General features: G+C 39.9%; 1 protein-coding gene across 1 annotated transcript; it reads left to right on the top strand.

The window, feature by feature from the left end:
* Positions 1–542: 542 nt before the first annotated feature.
* On the top strand, positions 543–5,077 carry isl2b (ISL LIM homeobox 2b). Its single transcript, XM_069174045.1, has 6 exons — positions 543–627; positions 1,049–1,238; positions 1,623–1,885; positions 2,961–3,256; positions 3,989–4,156; positions 4,500–5,077. Exons 1-6 carry the CDS (start codon positions 570–572, stop codon positions 4,614–4,616), a joined length of 1,092 nt encoding a protein of 363 aa, XP_069030146.1. The 5' UTR covers positions 543–569; the 3' UTR covers positions 4,617–5,077.
* The last annotated feature ends 19,011 nt before the right edge of the window (positions 5,078–24,088 follow it).

The following is a 24,088-nucleotide window of genomic DNA, read 5'->3' as shown; positions in this document are numbered from 1 at the left end:
GTGATACATCAGAGGAGCATTCAGAGTCCTCTCACCTGTGTGAATCTGTGCAGGACAGATGAACAATTCATTCATGAAATAATTTGTAACGTGGACCAAATAATGTTATTCTCAATACTCAGTTATTGTTTAACTAAGTGACCAAAGAAAGTTAACTTTAGGCTAGTTTAACTGAACAATTTGGGAGATTTTGGTGGTAAATATTCTTAGTTGATGATAATGAAATCATCACCTTAAATTCGATCATACAAACTTGAAACAGTCCGATGGTGTTGCCTTTAGAACATTTATTTGTTTCAATCATTGTTGGATAAAAACAAAATTTGGCTTTTGTCATGCATACACATCAACTGGATTTATTTCCTCCAGACTGGGGGAGAGATGCAGCCGGGCGATTGGAGAGTCCGGTGTTGACGTGATGACGTCAGCGGAGCAGCGTGTGGGACCTTGCAGCCTCCTCCGCCCCCCTCCAGTCCGGAGAGACACAAGTTATCAGGGAGGCAGCCGAAGGGCCAGTCATCTCCTCACATCTTTTCTGCCTCTACCACAATCCCCTTCATCCCTCCTGTATGGTGGATATTATTTTCAGCTCTTCTTTCTTGGGTGATATGGGGGATCATTCCAAAAGTAAGTAAGAGGAACTGCTCGCTCGAGTTTGAAAGGGCAAATTTTGTTTTCGTCGCAGTGGCATTCTTCGTGGTATATCCAGCAATGCACCGACAACGCCAATAATTTTGTTATTATGCAACATTACGTAGTAATATTTATATGGCTGTGCTGCATTTTAGAGGAGATTTTTTAGAAACGAAACAATTCAGTGTTTTGTTTTATGAATATTGGCAAAAATCTCCAGCTGTTACATAACGGCAAGGGTTGTCCAGTCTGCAAAAAAGACGAGTTTACTTATAAATAACAACAGAGAAATACAGTGTGAACTTTACAAAAAAAGAAAAAAAAGAAAAAAAAAGAATAAATGCTGTAGCTATTTGTGATTTTCATTCGGCTGCATTTTCAGTCTGTGGGTAACGAGGCTGTGGGCTCTTTGCAGAGAAGCCAGGATTCGCGATGTGTGTAGGATGTGGAAGTCAGATCCATGACCAGTACATACTGAGAGTCTCTCCCGACCTGGAGTGGCATGCAGCCTGCCTGAAGTGTGCAGAGTGCAGCCAGTACCTGGATGAGACCTGCACTTGTTTCGTCCGGGACGGCAAAACCTATTGCAAAAGAGATTATGTAAGGTAGGAATTTGGAAATATTCCCGGCTGAATCACATTGATCGTTGTAAATGTAAAGTTAAATGTATTATTATTATTATTTTTTTTTTTTATCATAAAGAGGAGAAATTCAAAACAGGTCAATTAGGGCATAAAAAAACACAAAATTGTCAAATAAAATATTTTAAACACAAATTAATGTTGCAGTTTAATAAACTATTTAACAAAAAAAGGAAAAATACATTCAACAAGGCCTATATATTTTTTTTAATAAATAAAATAACAGCAAAACAATGTTAATGGCTAAAACTTACACCACTCTCTTATCAACCGAATTTCTTTCTTTGTATTGTTTCTTGCATTTCCCCCCAGATTTCTAATTCTCTCAACAATTGTCCATTTTAACAGGCTGTTTGGAATAAAATGCGCAAAATGCAACCTGGGATTCAGCAGCAGCGATTTGGTGATGAGAGCTCGGGATAACGTGTACCACATCGAGTGTTTTCGGTGCTCGGTGTGCAGCAGGCAACTGCTGCCGGGAGACGAGTTCTCCCTGCGGGAAGAGGATTTGCTGTGCCGGGCGGACCACAGCCTGCTGCTGGAGAGGAGCTCCGCAGGAAGCCCCATCAGCCCCGGACACATCCACACAAACAGACCGCTGCACCTGGCAGGTCAGACTATAATTCATCATTACTGTTATTATTAGTAATAATAATAATAATAATAAATAATAAATAATAAATAATAAATAATAAGGATAAGTAAACAAATGTATGCAACAAAATCTCAAACGCTTTAAAAGTAAACGTGTTGGGGAAAAAAACCGACATGAGTTTATGGGAAAAGAAGGGATGAAACATTTTTGTAAGACTGTCAGGATTTTGTCGTTTTTCTTTGTCAGTTTTCATCCTCCAGATAATTTGTTTGTGTTCGAACTTAAAGTAAAGTGTATGCTGCGACCTTTTTTTTTTAGGTTAATTTCATAATTGATCTCATTAGTAGCAACCTGCTCTGTTGCCATTATCTGAATAATCTGGTATTGGAGTCGCGGCTGTGATAGTGTGAGTTTGAGTATCAGTGTGTGTGTGAGTATCAGTGTGTGTGTGTGTGTGTGTGTGTGTGTGTGTGTGTGTGTGTGTGTGTGTCGAGAGTCTTCCTGAGGGCGCCTGCCAACAGAAAGAAAACAAAAAAAATGTGTGAACAATGTTCCCCAACTTCCTGCTTAGAGCCGCAAACTAGACTGAGGCTTCACAGCTCAGTGCAATGACACAGGCCTCAAAGACCCACACGATTTCATATTGCAACTGCGTTTTTAAATGGAATAAAAGACATACTTTTTATGGCGATATGAGTTATATGTTGCCAACAGACAGCAACACAGGCACGAGTGATTGGGCTTTAAAAAATATTTATTTTTGGTTTAGCTTAGGCTCTCAAAATTTAGGGTAATTAGGCTACTCCATGCATCAAAGGTTGTTTTTTTATTTCCATGTGACAAAACCTATACATTATTTTTTTTTCTCATCGAGAAACAAAACAAAATTCGTTTTCATATTTTGGAATGTAGTTAGAAATATTGCAGGGATTTTAATAAAATTACATGTCAGACTGATGACTATAATTGGCCTTTCCTACATCAGTGAAGATGATAAGGCTGCAAAGTATCATAATATGAGCGGGTTTCCTGAGGCCTCTGTACCGTGTGACAGTTTCTGACAGACGTTTTCCCTCCTTCGTCCTCAGCAGACTCGGTGGCGGTGCGGCAGGCCCCGCATCGGAACCACGTCCACAAGCAGTCGGAGAAGACGACGCGGGTGAGGACGGTGTTGAACGAGAAGCAGCTCCACACGTTGCGGACCTGCTACAACGCCAACCCGAGGCCGGACGCGCTCATGAAGGAACAGCTGGTGGAGATGACGGGCCTGAGTCCCCGGGTGATTCGGGTCTGGTTCCAGAACAAGCGCTGCAAAGACAAAAAGAGGTCTATCCTCATGAAGCAGCTCCAGCAGCAGCAGCACAGTGATAAGACTGTAAGCATCTTCGTAAGTTTGACCACTTGATTACTCTCTACAATTACTCGTGTGTTTTAAGTCGTGAGAATGAATGTGAATTCAGCTTTAGATGTGTTTGAGACTGATATAAATCTTTGTGAAATGCAGACTATAAAGTGGCAAACAGATGCAAGCCATATGAACACAACCCTGCAACTTGATTATGTTTTTAATGAAAACTTAATGATTTAAAAAAAAAAAAAAAAAAATTGTATCTATAATGATGCTTGTTTGCAGGTTATAGTATGATCCTTCTTTCTTTTTTTTTCATTAGCATAAACTAATCCTCTAATTTGACTCTTTTGCAAAATTAGATTTTTTTTTTTTTACTTTACTTCCAATGTGGCACAGTGACACGTTTCCAGTTTGCTCCAGTGCTATGCTGTATTCAAACTTTAAATCAATGAATAATTAATCAACTGCTTTGGCTTCAGTTGCCTGACCTGGAAGTTACCAAAGGTCCTTTGCAAATAGGCCTGATCTCCATCAATATCTCTCCTCTATAAGATCTTATCAAAATGTGTTCCACTCCAAAAGGGACTTTTTAGGACTGTCCTAAAATTATTACAAATTTTGTATTTATCCCAAATGATGAAAACACGTGAGCCTGAGTGTCTTTTTACACATTTCTGTCAACACTGCCAGATTGGTGACTGATGCTCTCTTGCAGCAGACAAATAATAGGCTACTTATGCTTGTGTGTTTTGTGTAATTATTCCTCAGAACCTGCAGGGCCTCACAGGAACGCCTCTTGTGGCCGGAAGTCCTATCCGACATGAGAGTACCGTGCAGGGAAACCCAGTGGAGGTTCAGACCTACCAGCCACCGTGGAAAGCGCTGAGTGAATTCGCCCTGCAGAGCGACCTGGACCAGCCAGCTTTCCAACAACTGGTGTGTGTGAGTTAAGGACAGAGTTAGATGAGCACACATGCACTGCAAACGGGACACAACTTTATCTATCATATTTTATAAATGTGATAGGACTGGCAGACGCAAACAAATAGAGTGGTCCTCTGCAATCACACACAAATAGTAATAGACATTTTGTTGCATGGGTGTGACATGCATGCGCACACACATAAAGTCACCTGCACCACATGCATATTGTGTCATTCTCAACAGTAAAGACCCGAAAGCTGCACAATTCATAGGACACACTTTCCAAAATAAAATTAAAAAAAACCTCCCTATAGGCTACTGTATATATTCTGACACCTTGTTTCCCGCTCTTCAGGTGTCTTTCTCTGAGTCGGGCTCACTCGGGAACTCCTCGGGCAGCGACGTGACTTCTTTGTCCTCTCAGTTACCGGACACCCCGAACAGTATGGTACCTAGCCCGGTGGAGACGTGAAACGGGGCCCTACTGACCCGATGGTCCACCCGCCCTTTCTGCAAGGACAATAGCGGCATGATCCCGGTCCCCTGCATGTGACCAGCTCATCACATCGCCCAAAAGGACAGCGTTTTCTTTATTTCCCGACATGGAGGAGATGGAACCATGACAGCACCGACTGACTCCGAGTTTTTTTTTTTTTTTTTCTGGAGTTTTCATTGACAAGAACTAAGCAGAACAATTGTTGCATGACTTGATACGGAGAAAGATGTACAGAAGACCTCCCGATGGATATACTATCTACAACAAACCTCCCATCAGAAACAAATCGGAAACCTCTCCATGTCGATGCAGACGGACATTCTGCAATTTCATTGTGATCATAATGTGTCTTGTTTCTTCAACATGCGATTTTTTTTGATACATTTATTGCGTCGTCGAGTCCAGTTGACTCTTTGTCTTAAGGTCAGAGCATGATAATCTGCAAAGTATTCGTGTTGTAAAATACTTTATCTTAAGGGCAGGATACAGGTTGTTTGAGCTTCTCGAACAAAAAGTAAATTATTGTTATATTATTTATTGGTAGGAAAGCGATTCGTTAAGGGATTATTAACTGATAAAAAAAAAAAAAAATAAAAAAAAAATTGAATACATACAGTTTCTTCGAGACCAATCTTTGTACAGGCGCAGTTTTTTTCTTTTGCACTTGCAAGCCAAAATAATTTAATTAATTTAAATATTCAGCTTTGAAATTAGTAAAAACATTTTCACCTTTCATTACAAAAATAAGACGAACTGATGTCGCAGAACTAATTCCATTTTTAGGGTGTTTTATGGCGACAGTGTCAAATTCACTGTACAGTTTTAAATGCAGGCAACAGATCGTTACTCCTCCTGACAGCGACTAATTTCGGATCTGGGAACATGCAGAAAATACAAAGCTTCTTCAAAGGGGCGTGTTAGAGGGTCAGTTTCACGTGGTTAAAAAGATTATAGTAACATTAATTTCAGTTGCGCTGAATATGTTGTTTGTCCCGTTCAACTGAAATGGAGTTGGCCTGAAGCCTCAAGGTTCTGTTGTCTTATCACCTCTCCATCTTGCAGTGTTTCCCCCCTCGGTTATGTGGCAGGAATCAGCCAGTGGTCATTTACTATCTCGGGGGCAAAAATCTGCTGTAAATTGTGTTCCGTCCAGTTTCTCTGGTTGAGTCACAAGCTGGTCTAGACAGCGCGCAGGGATCGGCGACCTCTTATCTAGTCCTGGCATCACCTGCAAGCGATACACTGACTGAAGCCACAACAAACTAAACACCCCCCCCCCCCCCCCCCCCCCACACACACACACCAACCTTAGACACACACACACACACACACACACACACACACACACACACACACACACACACACACACACACACACACACACACACACCCACCCTGAGCAAATCCCCTCGTATAACTGAGGGGAGCAGAGAGCAGCTCGTAAAGGGTCACTTCTCCTCCTCGGTTTATTTTCCTTCACTGAATTGCATTATTGCGCACGGGTCAGCCGAGATGACAGCTCAGACTAAATGCACTGACCTCCTTCACACTGTGTGCGGCACACAAAAAAGGCTACCACGTACGTATGTGAAACTTGTGCATAAACCTATGTTTTCAGATATGGAGTAATATTTTACCTTATTTATGTTCTCAAAAATGTTCAGAGGAGATCATTTTAGTCGTTTTATTTTATGTTGTTTTTCTGGTTTTGAGGAATTCAAAATCAAAATGGCAGAAAAACCAAAAACGGCATGAGACTTAATATTTAATTCCAAAAAAAAAAAAAAAAAAAATCGATTTTCATTAGGAACAAACAATAATCCCGTGCAACAATTTCCCCAAACTCGCTATGGACTATTTTAACAAACTGGACTCAATAATACACCAAATGATTTATGGACGTGTTTTGATATTTTCCCCATGAACGTTTTCACTCTAAAAAATACGATTGCTTTTTTAGGTTGTCGTTGTTTTTTGTGCACTGTCAGTGTCTTAATCGGAAATTTGCATAACAAAAAACAGATTATAGATTTGTAATTGAGCTATTTCACTTTAGATGGGCAAACAATGCAAGCAGATTAAGATAACACAGATAAGAGAAGAATAACAATGGCGTTTACAGACAAGAATGCGAGGGCTATTAACTCTCCCCCAGCAGAAAATCATTATGGGGCCGTATATGTTTCCAAAACAGCTCATTTCCAACCTGGATACTGTCTATAACTCATCCCTGAAGGGTGATAAGAAATACATTGTATTATATGTCATAATATTGTTTTAAAACCACTATACATTTGTACAATAAATTAGAGCCACAGTTGTTAAAAATGTTATTTCTATTTATTTTTCCGAAAAAAAAAAAGAAAATACAATTTTAAAGCTTTCATGCAGAAATAATAATAATAAAAAAACAGTAGCGTTATAACGCCATCATAAAGTATAGTAGAAAACAACCGTCTCTGATCCGCAGATGCTCTTAAATGATGCTTTAAAATGTAAAATATATTACTATTCAGCAAAAGAGAGCCTCCACTTGATGAACAAAGGACCAATTAAACCCAGAACAACTTTAAATGCCAAATTACACACATTAAAAAAAAAAAAAATCATTAGGCTAAAACATTCAGCAGTGAAGTTTATTTCCCGTTTTATGTTTTCCAGTTCTTCCTGTGTACCTGTGTTGCTCACACAGATCAGAGATCAGCTCCTCTGACACCCATAAAATGACGCCTACCTGTTGGGACAAGGAACTGCCATTAACTCTATCAATGGGCGTTTCCTTTCAGTGCGTTGAATAAGAACCAAAATAACACGATTCCCCCCCCCCCCCTCCCCGCACACACACACACACACACACACACACACACACACACACACAGCTCCGGCAACCCTATCTACACCACTCATTGGGATTTCTCTTTTCAATAAGTGAATGGCCTAACTGACCTAATTTGAACAGGAGCACATTTGGGCCTCGCTATATGACGCACGTAGGCCAATAGCAACTACTAAACACACACACACACAAAAAAAATGTGTATCTATCAACTTTGACCCCACACACTGCGACAATTAGCTCCATCCACATTATATATGATTAACTTGGAGCTGTGTCAGTCCTGCAGCGCTGAAAACGAGTCTGCACGCGTCATGTTGCTACGATGCAACTAGACGCTGTCAGAGGGAATGACACCGTATCATTAATGATTAAGAGGACGAGTCCATTTAAAGGTGTGATGTAATTCTCTAATTGGCAGAAGGGTGGACGTAATTAGATCACCCAAGGCGTGCTCGCGAGCAGCACCGCCGCCCACCGCGAGGCACCGACTGATAGATACAGCTGAACATCATATTTCTATGTAGAGACAGTTTTTTTTTTTTTTTTTTCTCGAGCTAGCACAAGAAATAAGACGGAAAATATGAATGACACGTGGACCTGCTGCACTCTGCTGTTTGCGCTATATTTTCTTTCCCGAGAGCTGTAACATTCAAATGAATGCTTTCCATAATTTGATAGCACGGGATCAGATATTTATAGGTCCATATTCATTCATTCTGTTGACTGTTAATCTGCCTAAATTGTAGCCAGAACTCCATTTAACTGCAAAACTTTTTTTTAAATATTTTTTTAGAGGATTATTATTATTATTATTATTATTATTTTTTTTTTAATCTTGTATAGACTTTAAAGGCCTCACTCTGGCTTTTAACGCAATTCTTCAGACCAGAACTAAAAACTTGAATACCCTTTTGGAAAGAGAAAATTGTAGATTCAGGAGATGACTGCTATGAGAAGGTGTGATATTTTCCTTTATTGGTAAAGCAAATTTACAGTTTTAGAGAGATGTTGATTTAAGTTGTTGGCCTCTGCTTTACAAGTGTGTCAAATATATTGACCACCCCATTTCTGGCAAACCGGGTAGACTAAATAATAGAAACACCTGTCAGTAATAACACATTCCTCAAGGGGTAGTTTCTAGAGGTGTAAGACCAAACTGTAAAAAATTGTGATTTAAAGGCCTCAGAGCTAAAGACAATTCAGATTTTTATTTTGCTCTCAAGCATTTATTTTTCTCCCTTGAGGTGATCACATTGCTGTGGTGTTCCCAACATGACTTTGAGCATCATCCACTAATCACCCTCTCAGCATGGATACAAAGTCAATTACCATATATAAAATTACATTTAGCAAGATGGCTTTAAGGAACACTGTTTATTAATTCACACAATAAATTCAGTAAGTCAAATGTTTTAGAGGCAGGGAAATTTTGAATTAATCTCATGAATTTGGAGGAAACAATGGTGGAAGTGCAGCAATTCAGTTATTTAGGCAGAGAAAGAAAATGGGACAAAAAGGGAGGAAAAGCTAATATTTCAGGCTAAAATAAGGTATTTTAATATTAAAGGTAATTTTGTATAAATAAGATGAGACACACAGATAAATGACTGGCATTTATTTGAACCTGCCAAAACTGAATCTCACAGCCGTTGATGTCAGTGGCAGGTTCACAAATTTAAACAATCTTGGTACAAGGGTTTTTTCTTCAGTTTTACTATTTTAAGTGATGCAGAGTCCTGCTGAAACAAGAACGGCGCTGAAAATAAAAGAAATATAAATAATAAATACACATCCAGATTTAGCATTACATAAGGTGCCAAAATGGCACATATTTCTTCACTCTAGTGTGTTATATTACATGTGCAAACAAAAAGTTTCCTTTTTCATATGATTATTATTATTATTATTATTATTATTATTATTATTATTATTATTATGATTAGGGAACTTCCTGAAAATCATAACCTTTTAGCCTTTAGAAATTGGCAAATTTGATTGCCGTCGTCAGGAAGGTTGACCCTATATTCTATTAGGCATAAAAGGTTTTGTAAATTGAAAAACATCATTTTTCCTCCAAAACAAATATACAAAAAAAACCAACACCAGCAAAACGTTTTCAAAAGTTTTGTTGTCTTCCTGATAAATTGGCCTGAAACCCCCTCTGAACTTCCTTGTTGCATCCGAAGAAATTGTCCTCACTCAGTCAGTGTTACTGACAAATACAGTGTTAAAAAAAGTGTATGTGGTTTCTGTGGAGGCTCTGTGAAAGTTTCAACACTCAGTTTCACTGCGACCTTGCTCCTCCAGCGGGGGCCACCAGCAGAGGAACAGCCGGGACGAACTTCAAGTTCAAAACTCTCGAGGGAAAGACTCTGACAAGCTGACTTAATGCAGAAACTGAACTGGGAGCCTTTTTTTGTTTCTTACAAAAGACAGAAAAAGCGAGGGGGCTGGGTGGGTGGGGTGAAAGAAAGTGTCGAGAAACAGTTAGTGGGCTGAGGGTCTAATATGTAAAATGAAATCAATTTTACACAGATATGAAGGACCTGAGAAAATAAATGTCTACATTACAAACTTAATAACTCAGTACAAAATAGGATGCACCAAAGTAAGACAACAAAGATCTTTGTACTCTATATTCCTTTTTGTTTTATGTGGTTCAGATCCTGCCAAACAGAGCTTTAAATCTGGCTTCGCCATCAGTGCACAGTGTACTGTATTTACACCGTGTTTTCTCCACCTCTTGTCAGGTGTTTTTAATGGGAAATTTAAGGGACAATTTATCTCCAATGTGTAATAACCAACTCAACATCTGGTGACAAGAATTTAATCATCTCTGCTCTCAGGTTACATTGATAATGAAAGGGCAGCGTCAACATCTATGTACCTTGCTACTTGTGCACTATCGATCACGAGCAATGGATGCTGCTTTTATGGGAAACTGACACAATGAGTAAATATCCACATTTTATCCTTTAAACTTTTAAAAGCACTGAGGCCAACAGGAGAGGAGGTATTTTAGAAAGCTGCGTTAAAATAATTTCCTCTTATGTGTCGTGTGTGATGACATAGTTTTACCATCATGTTTTATTTTTAAAGCCACAGTTTGTCTTCGATTTAAGCAGAAACTTTGAATACCTGCAGGACAGCCGACATGTCCTCATATCCTACTGTACTTTAGGTGAACCTGCAGTGAGGAAGTTGCAACGGTGGCAGCTCGCCTGCAGCACAACACCACAAAAGCTCACTGTGTGTGTGAATATGCATTAAAATATCCGCATGCTCTCATCTATGCACACTGGAGTTTCCAGGCACGTTGTCCGCACTGTGTGTGTGTATGTGTGTGTGTGTGTGTGTGTGTGTGTGTGTGTGTGTGTTTGTGCGTGCGCAGGGACAGTGACCAGATCTGAGGCACACCTGGAACACACAGAGAGCCACAATCAGCCTCTTTGGTCCTGCTGCTGAGACGGTGTCAGAGCTCTGTAAATCACAGCGCCCCACCCACGCATAAATCTACAGCAAAAACAACACACCAACGCCCATTAGGAGGAGAGAGAAAGGTTGGAGCCGCCCCACTTTAAAATGACTTGCTATAAAACACAACGAGGGTTCACCTGTTCGTGCCATCCCCATTCTTTGACAAGACCTAACTGTCATTAGCCGAACAAGAAAGACAAACACATGGCACTGGAAGCAAACAATGAGGCAGTGAGGGTGAGTCACTTCAGATGAGAAACAGCATCAAAAGGTTTCAGGGAGACACACTGGCGTTCATCAGGGTCATATCAGTGTCAGTTCAGGAGTTCAAGAATGTTTTCAGGAAGTCTTTGTGTTTTAGATTTAGTACTAAAGCTCAATTAACCTTCTGACTCGTGAGTTTGGATAGAACAGAGAAAAACTTTAATTACAGCATACGGGGCAGAATCTGACATGTAAATGCCACTGAAATATTGTTCCTGTCAGATGAAAACACTGAGTTATCTTTTCACACGGTCTAGAAAAAAAGGTTTATAATGATGAGATTTGATCCTGAATGGCTCGTATCAGGTTATCAGGGACATGTCATACACACTGAGTACATATAATTATCCATTCGGGCATCATACATCTGTTTTTGTCTGTTAGATGTGGGAAAGTTTAAGAGCACAGACCACAAATATCCAGAAAAACCAAGCACATTTTTTCCCATAAAACAGAAGTTACATCTATGCTGTCCTCAGTACCACAGCAGCAGCAGCAGCCTTAACCCACCTATATACAGTGAGCAGCTCAAGAAACGGTCCTCAACACTAAGGACACACAGAGAGCAGCACAAATGGTCCTGAGTCAGTGAGAGATAAAGAGAGTAAAATAAAAAAGGGGGAAGGGGGCTAAAAAACAAACAAAAAAAAAGCAGCAGGGGAGGGCTCTGTCTGCCAACTGCAGTGATCCCCTCGTCCCAAGGCGGTCCTGCCACTTTAAGAAATGAAGCAATATCATTAATGGAGGCCTCCGAGGGCTGACATCTTGCTCCAATTCACCAGTCCCCCGTCCATCACACCATTACGGTGGGCCCAGCAGTATTAAAATCCAATCACTCCTCTGGCTAGTTTGATTAAGGAGGGCAACTGCACAAAGAAGGGGCTGTGACCCATTGTTGCCTCTGCCAGGGAGTCCCCTGAGGCTCGAGCAGGTTTTTGGCCCCATAGAGAGCCCGGTCACAAGCTACTGGATGATATAGTAGGACTAAATGTTGAATGTTTTGACATTATTCTTCTAGTTTTCTGTGATTTCTGTCAATATATAAGAGGAGGTTAATGTCCAACAATGGTCAGACATATTCCCGTAGAATATGACTCATCGTGTGTGAAGTACATTTACAAAAGGAACAGGAGAGGTTTTCCGCACATTCCTAAAATAATTTTTATGAATGCAACTTTTAAACCTACAAATATGTCAGGTCAATGTGAACTAACAGCAGGCTGTATTTTCAAAAAATTACAATGCAACATACAATTACGGACATAACATGATACAAAAGGACAACTAATTTATAGAACGTATAGTTCAGATTTCCAGACTGAAATATCTTCATGACTACAAGATGAATTGCCGTGAAATTGTGTGCAGACCTTCATGGTTCCCAGAGGATAAATTCTATACTTTTGTGATTCCCTGACATCATTTCTTTTCTGAGCTTTATATCTGACTTGTTTTGCCTTCTTTTCTTTTATTGTTTTACTTTTGATTGTGTTGACTCCAGGGAGACCAGTGACCACTTTGTAGAAGCTGATAGAGAACTAAATAAAGAGTAAAGAAAAGTGCCTCATTCAAAGACATCAAATTTAGCTGCGCACAGGAAGTTGTACATGAAATGATCTTCCTTTGTCATCCAAATATCTTAATTTGGTTTTTAACTGGCAACTCACTAACTTCAAAATCTGAGGCTGCTGTAACTTCCTGAGGGGGTTACATCGGTCAGATTGTGTGTGGGAAAAAAGGCAGCATCATAGGTACAGACCACGGAGCCTAAACCAAATTAAAACCAGAAGGCCAGGGTGAGCCTCCTCAACCACAGTGACATAAATTACGGGGATTTACAAGATTTTTAAAACACTTTTAACAATACTCCCCTTTTAATGTGCTCTCTGTTTAATAATGCACTTTAGGTTTTAAGAGCATGATAAACAAACCAATAATTCACTTTTTTATCATCTGAGGGTGAAGCCCTTCAGGACCGTGTTCTACAGCAGCGTTCAAGGGGGCCTCAAGCGGATGAAACGAAGACCTGTCGCGAGATGTTTTGGACAACAGTTGAGATGTAACTGGTGATCTCTTTGCTTTCTTGAGGATTAAAGTACACTGAGCTTCATCTTCCCAAGAACTGGGCAGCATTTAAAAGGGACATTGATACCGAAACGAATAAACACAAGATTTTGTGAGACAGGTTATTCGCTTGTGTCACGGGATGGGGCAGAGACAGTCTTGGGTCATGTGGATGGTACTCTGGACATCCAACATGAAAGGATGTGGCACGTCTCTATAATGTAAGAAAATAACCTGTTGTTATAAAACGACTTAAATGTTAAATAGATGATAAAAAATGTCAGAAAAGATTTTAAAAAACTACATTAACATACTGCCTACCACAAATATAAAAAAGTTTTCTTGGCTTGCGTTATTAAAGTCAACATAGCTCCGCTACTCTGTGCATACATTGTGTGTGTGTGTGTGTGTGTGTGTGTGTGTGTGTGTGTGTGTGTGTGTCAGTAAGTAAGTGAGATCTGGGAAAGCTCACAGTAGCGTTTGGCTCCAGTTTTCAGTGTGTGAAGCTTCACAGAATAAGTCAATGATTCTCTTGACTGCCAAGACATATAAAGAGGACTCAGCAAAGCTTTCATAAATCTTGAAACAATGAAATTCAAAGATTAGTAATCTTTCAGCAAGAATAGTGTGAGAAAAAGACGAACGTGTAACAAATGTCTTGCAATTGGAACTGAGGCACTGAGGCAAGTGTAAGAGTTCAGAGTTAGCAGGGTGGAAGACAACTGACGTCTGTGTTAGAGCGAGGACCTGGAACTGAACACACACACACACACACACACACACACACACACACACACACACACACACACACACACACACACACACACACACACACACACACAAACCGAAGCACTCACAAAGACTGACACACATGTACATCGTATGCACCCATGCTCTCCCTCCCATGCACTAACACACATCCCCCAGGCCACTACCAGCCACCACAAATCACTGAGCCATCTCATATAATCCTCCACCAGCCTGTGCCACAGCATTAAACATCCAAACAAATTGTCCTTCGTCAAGCGCTCGCTGCAGGAGAAGACATAAAGCAAAGCAGAAAGCTGGGCACGGCCGTGGGGTTGGAGCAGTGGCAGCCTCTCTGTAGCTCCAAGAAACAGGACGATAATGTCTTGGCTGCTCTCAGCCTGTCAGCCTGCATTAAACTGCTCTCTGCAACTTTTTGTGAAAGAGATTTCAGGGATAGCAGAGGCACTGAGGAGCCACTCGATAAGACAGATGGGCATCTTTAGTTTCTACTGTATGTTTTCCTCTCCGAAAAACTCATGTAGAAATAAGATTGGAGTTGAATAAAGTAAACTCATGCAGTTGTTTGGAGTCAGAACAGAAGAATTTTACAAACAACTTCATTTTAGAGTAGCTATATGATAAAGCATTCATGTTGCAAGGATATGGCGCTCTTTGGAAGGCACTTTTTGCATAGACTTACAGATTTGTAGCCGCTCTCCCGGCATGGCTCTGGGAGTGTTGGTCAGAAGTTTACATGTGAAACATCTCTGCTAGTCTGCTCTTGGATGGACTGCCATGACTATTTGGTACAAATAGCCTCAGTGCAAAGACGATGAATTCTAATGATGTTGGTGACCCTAAATTGTAAAACCAAAAATTGTAAAATTGTGATCCACTGACCTCTCATCTAGCAATATCCTCAGAATATATTGGATTATTTCATGTCAATTAAAAATGATTATCACTGAATATTCAACAAATATAAATATTTAACAATTGCATCTATCAGCTGTTAATTAATGCCAAAAGATCATCAGAACAGTCATTAATTTCTACAGTCAAGATGCATCTTTACTGTGATATGAAGACTCCTTTTCATATATTCAAAGATACAAACAGAAATAAAATTCAAAGAGAATGACAATAACAATTACTAAAAGGGGAAATAAAATATATGGAAAATTGTACCAAATTCATAAGAGTATTGAAAGCAACAGTCCTGAATGTCCAAATAAAGATTTTGTTGACTGATGTCAGTTTTTCAGGAGCTGAGAAAAAAAGCTTTACGACGTTAAATCTTTCAGGTTATATATTTTCTTTGCTAAACTTAATTATAATCTCAACTCATGAAGGGAGAGTTAATCTGTCAATCTAGTTGAACAAATTCAAAATGAGATTGATGTAAACCCAATAAAGCAACATATCAAAGGAAGAAAGGGACACATGGTTAAACTAAACAGCTTCCGTTCCTCGTGTAGACACCCTGAACATCCTTTGATTTGAGATTTGAGAATGAGATTTGCTCTAATAGAAGCTGGAAGCGGCCACTCTCGGGTTTCTGATAAGAGCGAGGGCACAGCTGTATCTGTGAGATCTGAGAGATGCCGAAAGCTCTTGTGAAAAGGAAGCTGGGCTTAAGCTGCAGCAGAGACTTATCTTTACAGTTTCCTATACCACCTACTGACAGATCCTGAGACTGTGTAAATTCCTCTGCCCCCCAAAATGACTCTCAGCAGACAATGAGACGACGCTTTGTGTACCATAACACAGAGAACAGAGGAGATTTTACAAGGTATGTCGGCGACAAAGACAAACACAAGTTTCATGTGTTGCAAATAGACAATCCTTGAAGACAACCAATGAAGCATGTATTGTGCTCTCTCTGTGAGCTGGTTCTGTGATTCAGCACAAAAGTCCTAAAAAACACATCCATATATCACTTATTTGAAGCATTTGTCAGCAGCTTTGCTTTGATTTTCTCTGAGATGCTCAGCCACAAGTTCAAAAGTTCACTGAAATTTGACTTCAAAAACATCCCAACTAAATAGTCCAAATTCATGCTTGACAAAATTCTCAGAGGATGATTCAATATGTGAGGAACACCAGGGGTGGAAACAGGGCCCAGTGTTATTGTAGAAATGACGGTGTATAAGTCACTCCTGAGATGGTTTTTGTACTATTGGGAAGAGTTATTTACATCCGAAGAGCAGGGGGCATTTATCATGCGGGGATAGTGGTTCCCCTTCAAAGTTCTCCGTTTTATGACGTGCATTATTTCTCGTGCACACACATAAACAAAGCCGAGGCTGCCGGCACTGAATCAGCAGACTGTGTCACCGTGTGGCCCCTGGGTCAGGCCAGCTTTCTTGTGCCGCCAGTGCTTACATTAGCATGTGAAAGGCTAAAGCTGTTCCAAATATTCCCTCTAAACATTTATCCTGCCTGAACCCCGCAATGGAAAAATTCCAGGGAGCGCGATGGATTGAGGATGCAACTGCTAATGCCATTTTGTCCTGACAAACCAATTAACAAGGTGATGAAATATTTGTTCAGTCAATAAACAGCAAGAGAGAATTCTCACAAAGTTTACCCAAATAAAAAAGTCTGAATCTTAATAACGATTGAGTTTAATTTGATTGAGGAAAGGGTGTTTACATGTATTTCATTTCCACTTTCAAATGGGTTTAAAACATGTTCTGCACGTCTTTGGCTGAGACCTCCTTCATCAGCAAAGTCGAGCCTGTCCATAACATGGCAGGCAGGCAGGCACCAGCAGTCTGTGTTTACATTGGAAGTGCCTGGAAATGAATTTCCCCACACTAGTCTCATTTGTCTTATCAATCTGTAAATGTGCTGCCTCGATGATGGAGGAACACATTCAAAACATTACAAAAAAAAAAAGTCTCTCATATACTCTCAGTATTACCCTCGTTCCTCTGTATACACCGTAGTAACCAGTAAGGAGCAGCCAGGGGTGAAACAACAGCATCCTGTGACTTGGAGGCACCCAAGTTTAGATGCTGCGCTGTTGCACATTTTTTAAATTAGCAGAGTGCGTCTGCAGGGGGAGGACCTCGGCGGAGCGTATAAATATTCAAAAGGTACATGTCGTATTCCCAGTCTGCTCATTCTGTTAACTTTTCCACACGGGGAGCTGAATCATCTGTCATTCACCCTAATTTAATCATCAGCCACTCTCATTCAATTATCCAATATAATATGCAAATGAGGTGAACAATGGCAAGCTCATGCTAATTATGTACATCAGAATAATTAAATTGGATAGAAGTGGTGGAGGAGGACTGAACTATCATAAAATCGGGAGCAGATTCTTTAATTAAGGCTGCAAAAATTTTATTAGAATCTGTAATCTGCCCGTAAATTGTTGAATGGTGGCCATGCACAGGGGGAACATTACTCTTATTGAAAAGCGCTCCCTGAAGACTCGCTCGGAGAAGCACAGAGGGATGTGGCTCATATGAAGGGCAAAACCATCCTAAAACAGGATTCCCATTTATTATGGCAATGATCTTGGAATGTGCACATGAACAAGTTTCCTCAACAGACTGCAAACCATAAAACTGTTAATATGCTGAAGAAAATCAGTTAAAGGAGCCAGTTTTTCTTTTGTGTAATGGCTGGTAGTATGATAAAGCAAAGTCAATTAAATATGAATATAGCATATCAAACAAACAGTCAAATGTTGCCTTTTTTCTCTCGGTTGTTCCCCATATTTAATGAACAATCTGAACCCTATTTAAACTAGATTTTCATTCAGCAGCGAGCAGAACTGAATGATGTAAAGTGTGTGTGCTGTGCCAAGGCGGCAGAGCATGCCTGGCAGCCAGTTAGACACAGAGAAACATCAACTCTAATCCTCTCCTCTGCTACTGCATGCATGCAGGCACCGCTGCCTCCCTACAACAGACCAGCCATGTCCAGCAGCACAACACAAAACAGTCTTCCATGGGACACACAATGGCTCGCTCTGAGGACCAGCAGACAACAAGCAGCAGGACCCTGGACGAGGTGCTGAAGCCACTGAAATATTTACAGAGGCGGGTTTTGTTGCTTTTGTGCTGAGTGATTGAGGGGTGCTGTTCAGACAGTCTATTTGCTGTTGTTGTTGAAAAGGAAGTGACTGGAAAAATAAAGGAAGAGGCACTAAAAATAAATCATGTAATGTCTAAAGAAGTAACAATATTTCTATTGTATTGATCAATCTGTGTATATACAGAGGTTTGCTAGAGAGAGGAAATGTGCAGGGCTGGTTGAAGTTTGAAGAAGTTTGAAGAAGTTTGAATCATACATAATCCATCACCCTCTGATCAGACAGACAACAACACCTCTCTCACGCCGTGGTGTGTCCTGGCCGGGCCAGACAGTATTTGTTAAACATGTCAGGGTGACAGAACAGCCAAGGGTCGGGAGCACAGAAGATTAAAGTGGGGGTGAGTTTGAGTGAGGATGTAGAGACAAGTAAAATGACATATGACACAATACACAGCACGGATAGCCTGTCTGCTATCTCTTCCGCTTCTAATACATCAACAGTTAATGTACATACAGGCCAAAGCCCAGTGTATACATTATACATCCCCTTTGCAGTGCAATATTTGTTCATAATCTGTATTTAAAACTTACTTAAGTACAATATAAACATATATGTTCACAGTCAGTCAGTGATATTAGACTTTGTTCTGGCACGCACAAATAAATTGTTTCTATGGTGATGTATGTAAATATGTCAGATAAAATAAGTAAATCTCAAATACGTAATGAATTAGAATTTTTTATAAATGGATGACAAATTTGGATTTAAATTTTGAGTTAACTCTGAAGCACATATTGTACAGTAATTTGAACATTTTAAGGTTTTATGTTTAAACAGGTAAAAACGCAAACTGAAAGGATATGAAGTAAAAATAAACAAGACGCATTTCTGAGAGGTGGGGGTAGTTAAATATTACGTCTTGAATCCAACCCACTGTTTTCTAAGTGTAATAGAAAATTTGAGGAGGTGATGAATAAAGATGTTCAGTACGTGCATGAACAATCCATCCATCTATTCCTGAACAGGGTCAGGGGGGGCCAAAGTCTATCCCAGCTGAGTTTTACATACACCCACACACACATCATGAATGCTGTTATGCAGAAAACATAACATTTCGTAACTTTTCGTGAGTGAATCCTCTTATCTTTAACCTGATTTATTGTTAAGCCAACTAACATAGAAAGGTTTACTTTTGTCATCATAATGAGTTCTGTGGTCACTGTGTTTATACAGTGTTATAGACAGAACAACCGGAATCACGGATATATGAGCAACTTCCAGCTCTCATTTGTTTGTTTCTGGTTTAAGTCCTATTTTATTCATCCAAACTGTTTGTAGATTATTTTCAAAAGGGGATTTTTTTTATTTTATTTTTTATGGGAGCTTCTCCTGAAGCACCAAAAGCAAACAGACCCATGCAAACTTTAACTTCTCACATTACGTAGGTTCATGCTTGAAAAGCAGCTGGTTTTCTGAATTTGGCTGATGAACCAACAACTCTATCTCATGGCCCTGTCTTATCTGTCCTCATGATGGATGTCCAGGGGCCAAAGGTCACGCTCGTTCATCCTCGCAGAGGAAATGTCTTTTCATGACAGCTTAGATGTACATTAAAAATACTTTTCCTAGCACTTCAAGTTGGAAATAATTCTTAAATATTAGAACTTCAAAAAAAGCATTTACCACAGTGAGGTGTGCTGCACAGAAAACCCAGAAAGTCGTCAATTTAAAAATATTTTCTGAAGTCACAGGCTTGTTTTTGCTTACCTTAGAGTCTAACTTCAAAAAATGAAGAAAATAAAAAAGATTCTCTTTTCTCTTTACTTTTCTTTTCATGCACATATTTCAAGGACATATTTGACCAATAATAATTAATAAGTACTTGTCATTTTCTAAACAGTGGCAGATTTGTTCAGAAATCACTGTTTCTGTACAGTTTCAGTTCTCTAAGTTACTCTCTTTGTGAGTAATTTATGTCTTCAAATCCTCAGTGTGTAACTGACCAGAGTGTGAAAATCAGTCAGTCTGTCAGCCAACAAGAATATGTTTAACGTTGAGGTCTAGTTGTCAGTTTACATCCTGAAAAGAAATCCTTGTGCCCTGATGAAAGGAAGGAACGCAACATTATGGAAAAGTGATGATTTAGTTGAGGCCAATTATCTCTAATAAACTATTTATGTAATTCGCTTCCAAGTTCAACCTAATAAATGTTAAACTTGTTCACAGCAGGTACACAAACAAACACAAATCTGTCTGAACTCACAGAGTGCTGCAACGTAAAGCCCTTTCAGGATTGATAATGAGTCAGCAAACATTTTCATTGCAAATTTGCACCACTTTCTTCCCCAAATTAGAGAGCCGCACTTCCTCCTATAAATACCATGTGCAGGTATCTCTTACTTAGTGGCATGCTTAGCACAGGATGGAGACCTGTATGCCAATACCTCCACAGTGTAAGAGCCTGATTGTGTGTGGGGTTGCCTGGTCACACTTAATACTGCGCTGAGACATCTGAGCATGGAGCACGTCTATTGTACATCAGCCAACGCTGCTCCATGGCACTCCTGTCCTCTGAAAACCAAAGGAGGAGAGAGGAGGGAAAATGGAAGGCTCGTTTCCACCTCCTCCCACTAAAATCAATGTATCTCTTGGACACCGAAGGGTTGGGGCTGTCAAATGGCACTAAAGAGACACCATTAGGTCTCCTGGAGGCCACAGGGTACCTCTTGATGGACTCTTCTGAGACAGTACCAAAGACAAGTGTGCCTCTGTGCAAAAGGTAACGTTTTAAGAACAGATACACACCGGGGCATGAAGACTAAATCTTGAGTAAACATACAATGAGGTGAACCCCCCCGCCCCCCTATCTTTCTTCTCTTCTCTTCTCTTCTCTTCTCTTCTCTTCTCTTCTCTTCTCTTCTCTTCTCTTCTCTTCTCTTCTCTTCTCTTCTCTTCTCTTCTCTTCTCTTCTCTTCTCTTCTCTTCTCTTCTCTTCTCTTCTCTTCTCTTCTCTTCTCTTCTCTTCTCTTCTCTTCCTCTCCTTCATCCCTTTATGAGTGAACATAGCAAAAGAATTCCCAGACATTAAACTCGCTCATATTATCCACGACTATAGGTTTCATTAACTGGCTACTGTGCAAACTTTGGTTATGGTGGGACTGTGGAATGAGTGAGGGAACAAGTGGCAGGTTTCTCACACATATTCAGTGACAGGCGTGCAGGCGATCAAACAGCTGGCTGTCATTAGAGCACAGCAGCTGGTTGACACGGTAGCTGGCAGCAGCACACAGTGAGAGCTGACACTGTCACAGACAGGAATCAGTCACATCAATGTGAGATATGTCAAGTTATGGGTTCAGTTTCTGCAGGAGTGTTCGAATAAATTTCAAGGCAGAGGGTAAACAGTGACATTTACCATGTTTGTTTACTAATAATTTACAGTGTCAATATCTACAGAGAGAATGCACCTTTACAGTTTGTGAGTTTTACTCTCTGCTATCTCTCTACATATTTCAACTGTCTTTTTTCTTATTTCGCTGACAACATTGATAATGACAATAATAATTCTATGAAGCATTTGCACTGAATTCATTAGCAAATACTCAGTCAGTGCTACCACTAAAGCCAAGTTTGTTTACGCTTTATTTATTACTACGTTGGCTCTCACTTCTGGTACCAAGGTCTCATTTACTTCAGTACAAACAAACTGCCATTACTGTTTTACAAAACATACAGTAGAGCATCACTTCCTGTGAATTTTGTTTTGTTTCACAAAGATGGACTTTGACTATGACTACAATTTAAAGATATGGCTGACCGAGTAACCACAATAAACCATTAATCTCTCTCCAGCCGTTTCTCAAAGGGTGTCAAATACTGTCATTTTGTCAAGGCCACCGGCATCAGAGATACCGACAAGATGACCTTCGACATCTGTGCCGTGACAATATGATTCAAAGAAGGAAGAAAGGTAAGGTAGTATAAAATCCACAAAGCTAGGAAGTTGGGGGAGGTTGGACCAATCAAACTGAGAACTTTAACCCAGGAGGTCTGTGTTTGTTCCAGCGTGGACTTATTCCATGTAACACATGTAAGTACACTGATGCAACTTAATTTAGTTAAGTAATGTACTTATTTGAACCCAAACCTAACCAAACTGACTACATGCCAAATAGGATTCCAGTGGGCTTTGACAAAACGAGAATATTGACAACCATGAAATCAGAATTGGTTTCTATCCCCTCTTCTGCAGCCCTCTGGAAAAATCAAATACTCTTAAAATAACAGAGATTTTAATATGGAAATTCACAAAATGGGAAATTAAACTGCAAACCAAAATGAGAGATCAAAATGCAACTGTGTCCCTTAAGTTCTGAGCTGTGTAAAATGCAACCATAATATATGAAATCAAAAGTATATTTATTCAAACTCTGGCTGTATCAGTATCTGGCTGTATGTTCAGCTAGCAGCATCGCTTCAACCCCGGTCAGTGCAGTACATAAACATGCATCTTACTTCACTGACAAAACACATGGCCACTCAACTTTATTAGCAGAATTTACATTTCCTGCAATATATGTTTGGACAAACCAATTTATTATCAATTATCAATCAAAGTATCAATCTTCTCAATAAATTTAATAGATTGATTTACTTATTTGTGAAAGTAATTTTCATGGATTAGTACTTTAAAAGATTTTAATAGTTAAATGACTTGTCTTTGATCTACATTCATTGTAGAATATGTCAAATTCACAGTTTATGTCAGTGTATATCTTCCATTTATATGCTGGAAGATGATAGAAACTCCTTAACAAACATTAGTACCTGAAGGAAAACGCAGCATCTTGCACCTTTAGCTGCACCAATATAAAATAAAAACAATAATTAAGTGACTGAGATCATTTGACGGAAAGCTAAGGGGAGTGACAAAGAAGAACTTGATAGTTCAAGAGGAAGTGGAGGGAGTCCCGTCCAAAACTGATCGGGTTTGAAGTAATGCCAGCAAGCTGTAGTGGAAAGAGACGGAGCAGATGCTGAGAGAGTGAATAGCCTTAGGAAATATTTGATAAGGTTAAACTGAGATTATATTTCTTATATATAAAAATATATTTCTACTTTTTTGGTTACGTTAATGGTGCACTCGACATACTGTATAACAGCAAAAGGCATAGGACCACAAACAATATAAAAAACAAAATCCACCCACAGTAGCAGAGCTGAAATTCAATACTGGAAGCTTTTAGGAAGAGTCCACCATGACAATGCATTATTGTGATAGCACAAATTTGTCTGGCAGTGACAGATCCAGAGAACATTCCCTCTACGCTCACTGCTGTACAAATCACTGGTAATTGGCCTATTACTCTGTCGCCAAGTCTGCTTCAGTAGTCGAGCCCTCTCTGCCCCGAAAGGAACCGATGGAAGGATCCGTCTCACCTTGTCTGAGTGGCTCAGGTATGTCTGCCCCTGAGCGACTGCAGGCCACTTCTCTTAAAGGGATACCCTACAGAGAGAGCTGTCCGTCACCAGACCTCCCAGTGTGTCAAAATTCTTCCAGTGAGCTCTGCGGGCCGAGCAGCGTTCGATCACTGCCAGTAAAAGCATTTGAAATCAGCTTTCCCCTTCTCGAGGACAATTCCACTCTGTCACGTCTTTGTTCAAGCTGTCAGTCACTGAAAACTTTACATATAGCAGTAATTAGAATTTCAAACTGCTCACTGCCTCCCTATTCAGTGTGTCACATGTCACGAGGACCTAAGCTTGTTGTTATGACATTCTTCCTCTAAATGGCTTCACTAAGGCATCTATTGTCAGTTTGTCAGTCTTTGGGCTTAACAGTCCAGGGTAAATTTACCTGCAGTGACACTAGACCTTAAGTACAGCAGGGCCAAAAGTACTTTGCAATGTACACGTCCAGACATCACAGTGGTCTTTAAAGAGGTAGGTTGTCTCAAAATACACGACTTTCTAATGCTGAATATGGTTTATTTTAAATTT

Source organism: Embiotoca jacksoni, unplaced genomic scaffold, assembly GCF_022577435.1.
Source record: "Embiotoca jacksoni isolate LCO1_2020_lvr unplaced genomic scaffold, fEmbJac1.0.p SCAF_6, whole genome shotgun sequence".
Taxonomy (NCBI): domain Eukaryota; kingdom Metazoa; phylum Chordata; class Actinopteri; family Embiotocidae; genus Embiotoca; species Embiotoca jacksoni.
Note: the sequence above shows the minus strand (reverse complement) of the source record. Positions and strands in the feature narration are given on the sequence as shown.

Coding starts and splice junctions, on each gene's coding strand:
- isl2b (XM_069174045.1), top strand. CDS start 570: ATGGTGGATATTATTTTCAGCTCTTCTTTCTTGGGTGATATGGGGGAT. Junction 1,239..1,622: donor TGCAAAAGAGATTATGTAAG/GTAGGAATTTGG, acceptor CCATTTTAACAG/GCTGTTTGGAATAAAATGCG. Junction 1,886..2,960: donor CAGACCGCTGCACCTGGCAG/GTCAGACTATAA, acceptor CGTCCTCAGCAG/ACTCGGTGGCGGTGCGGCAG.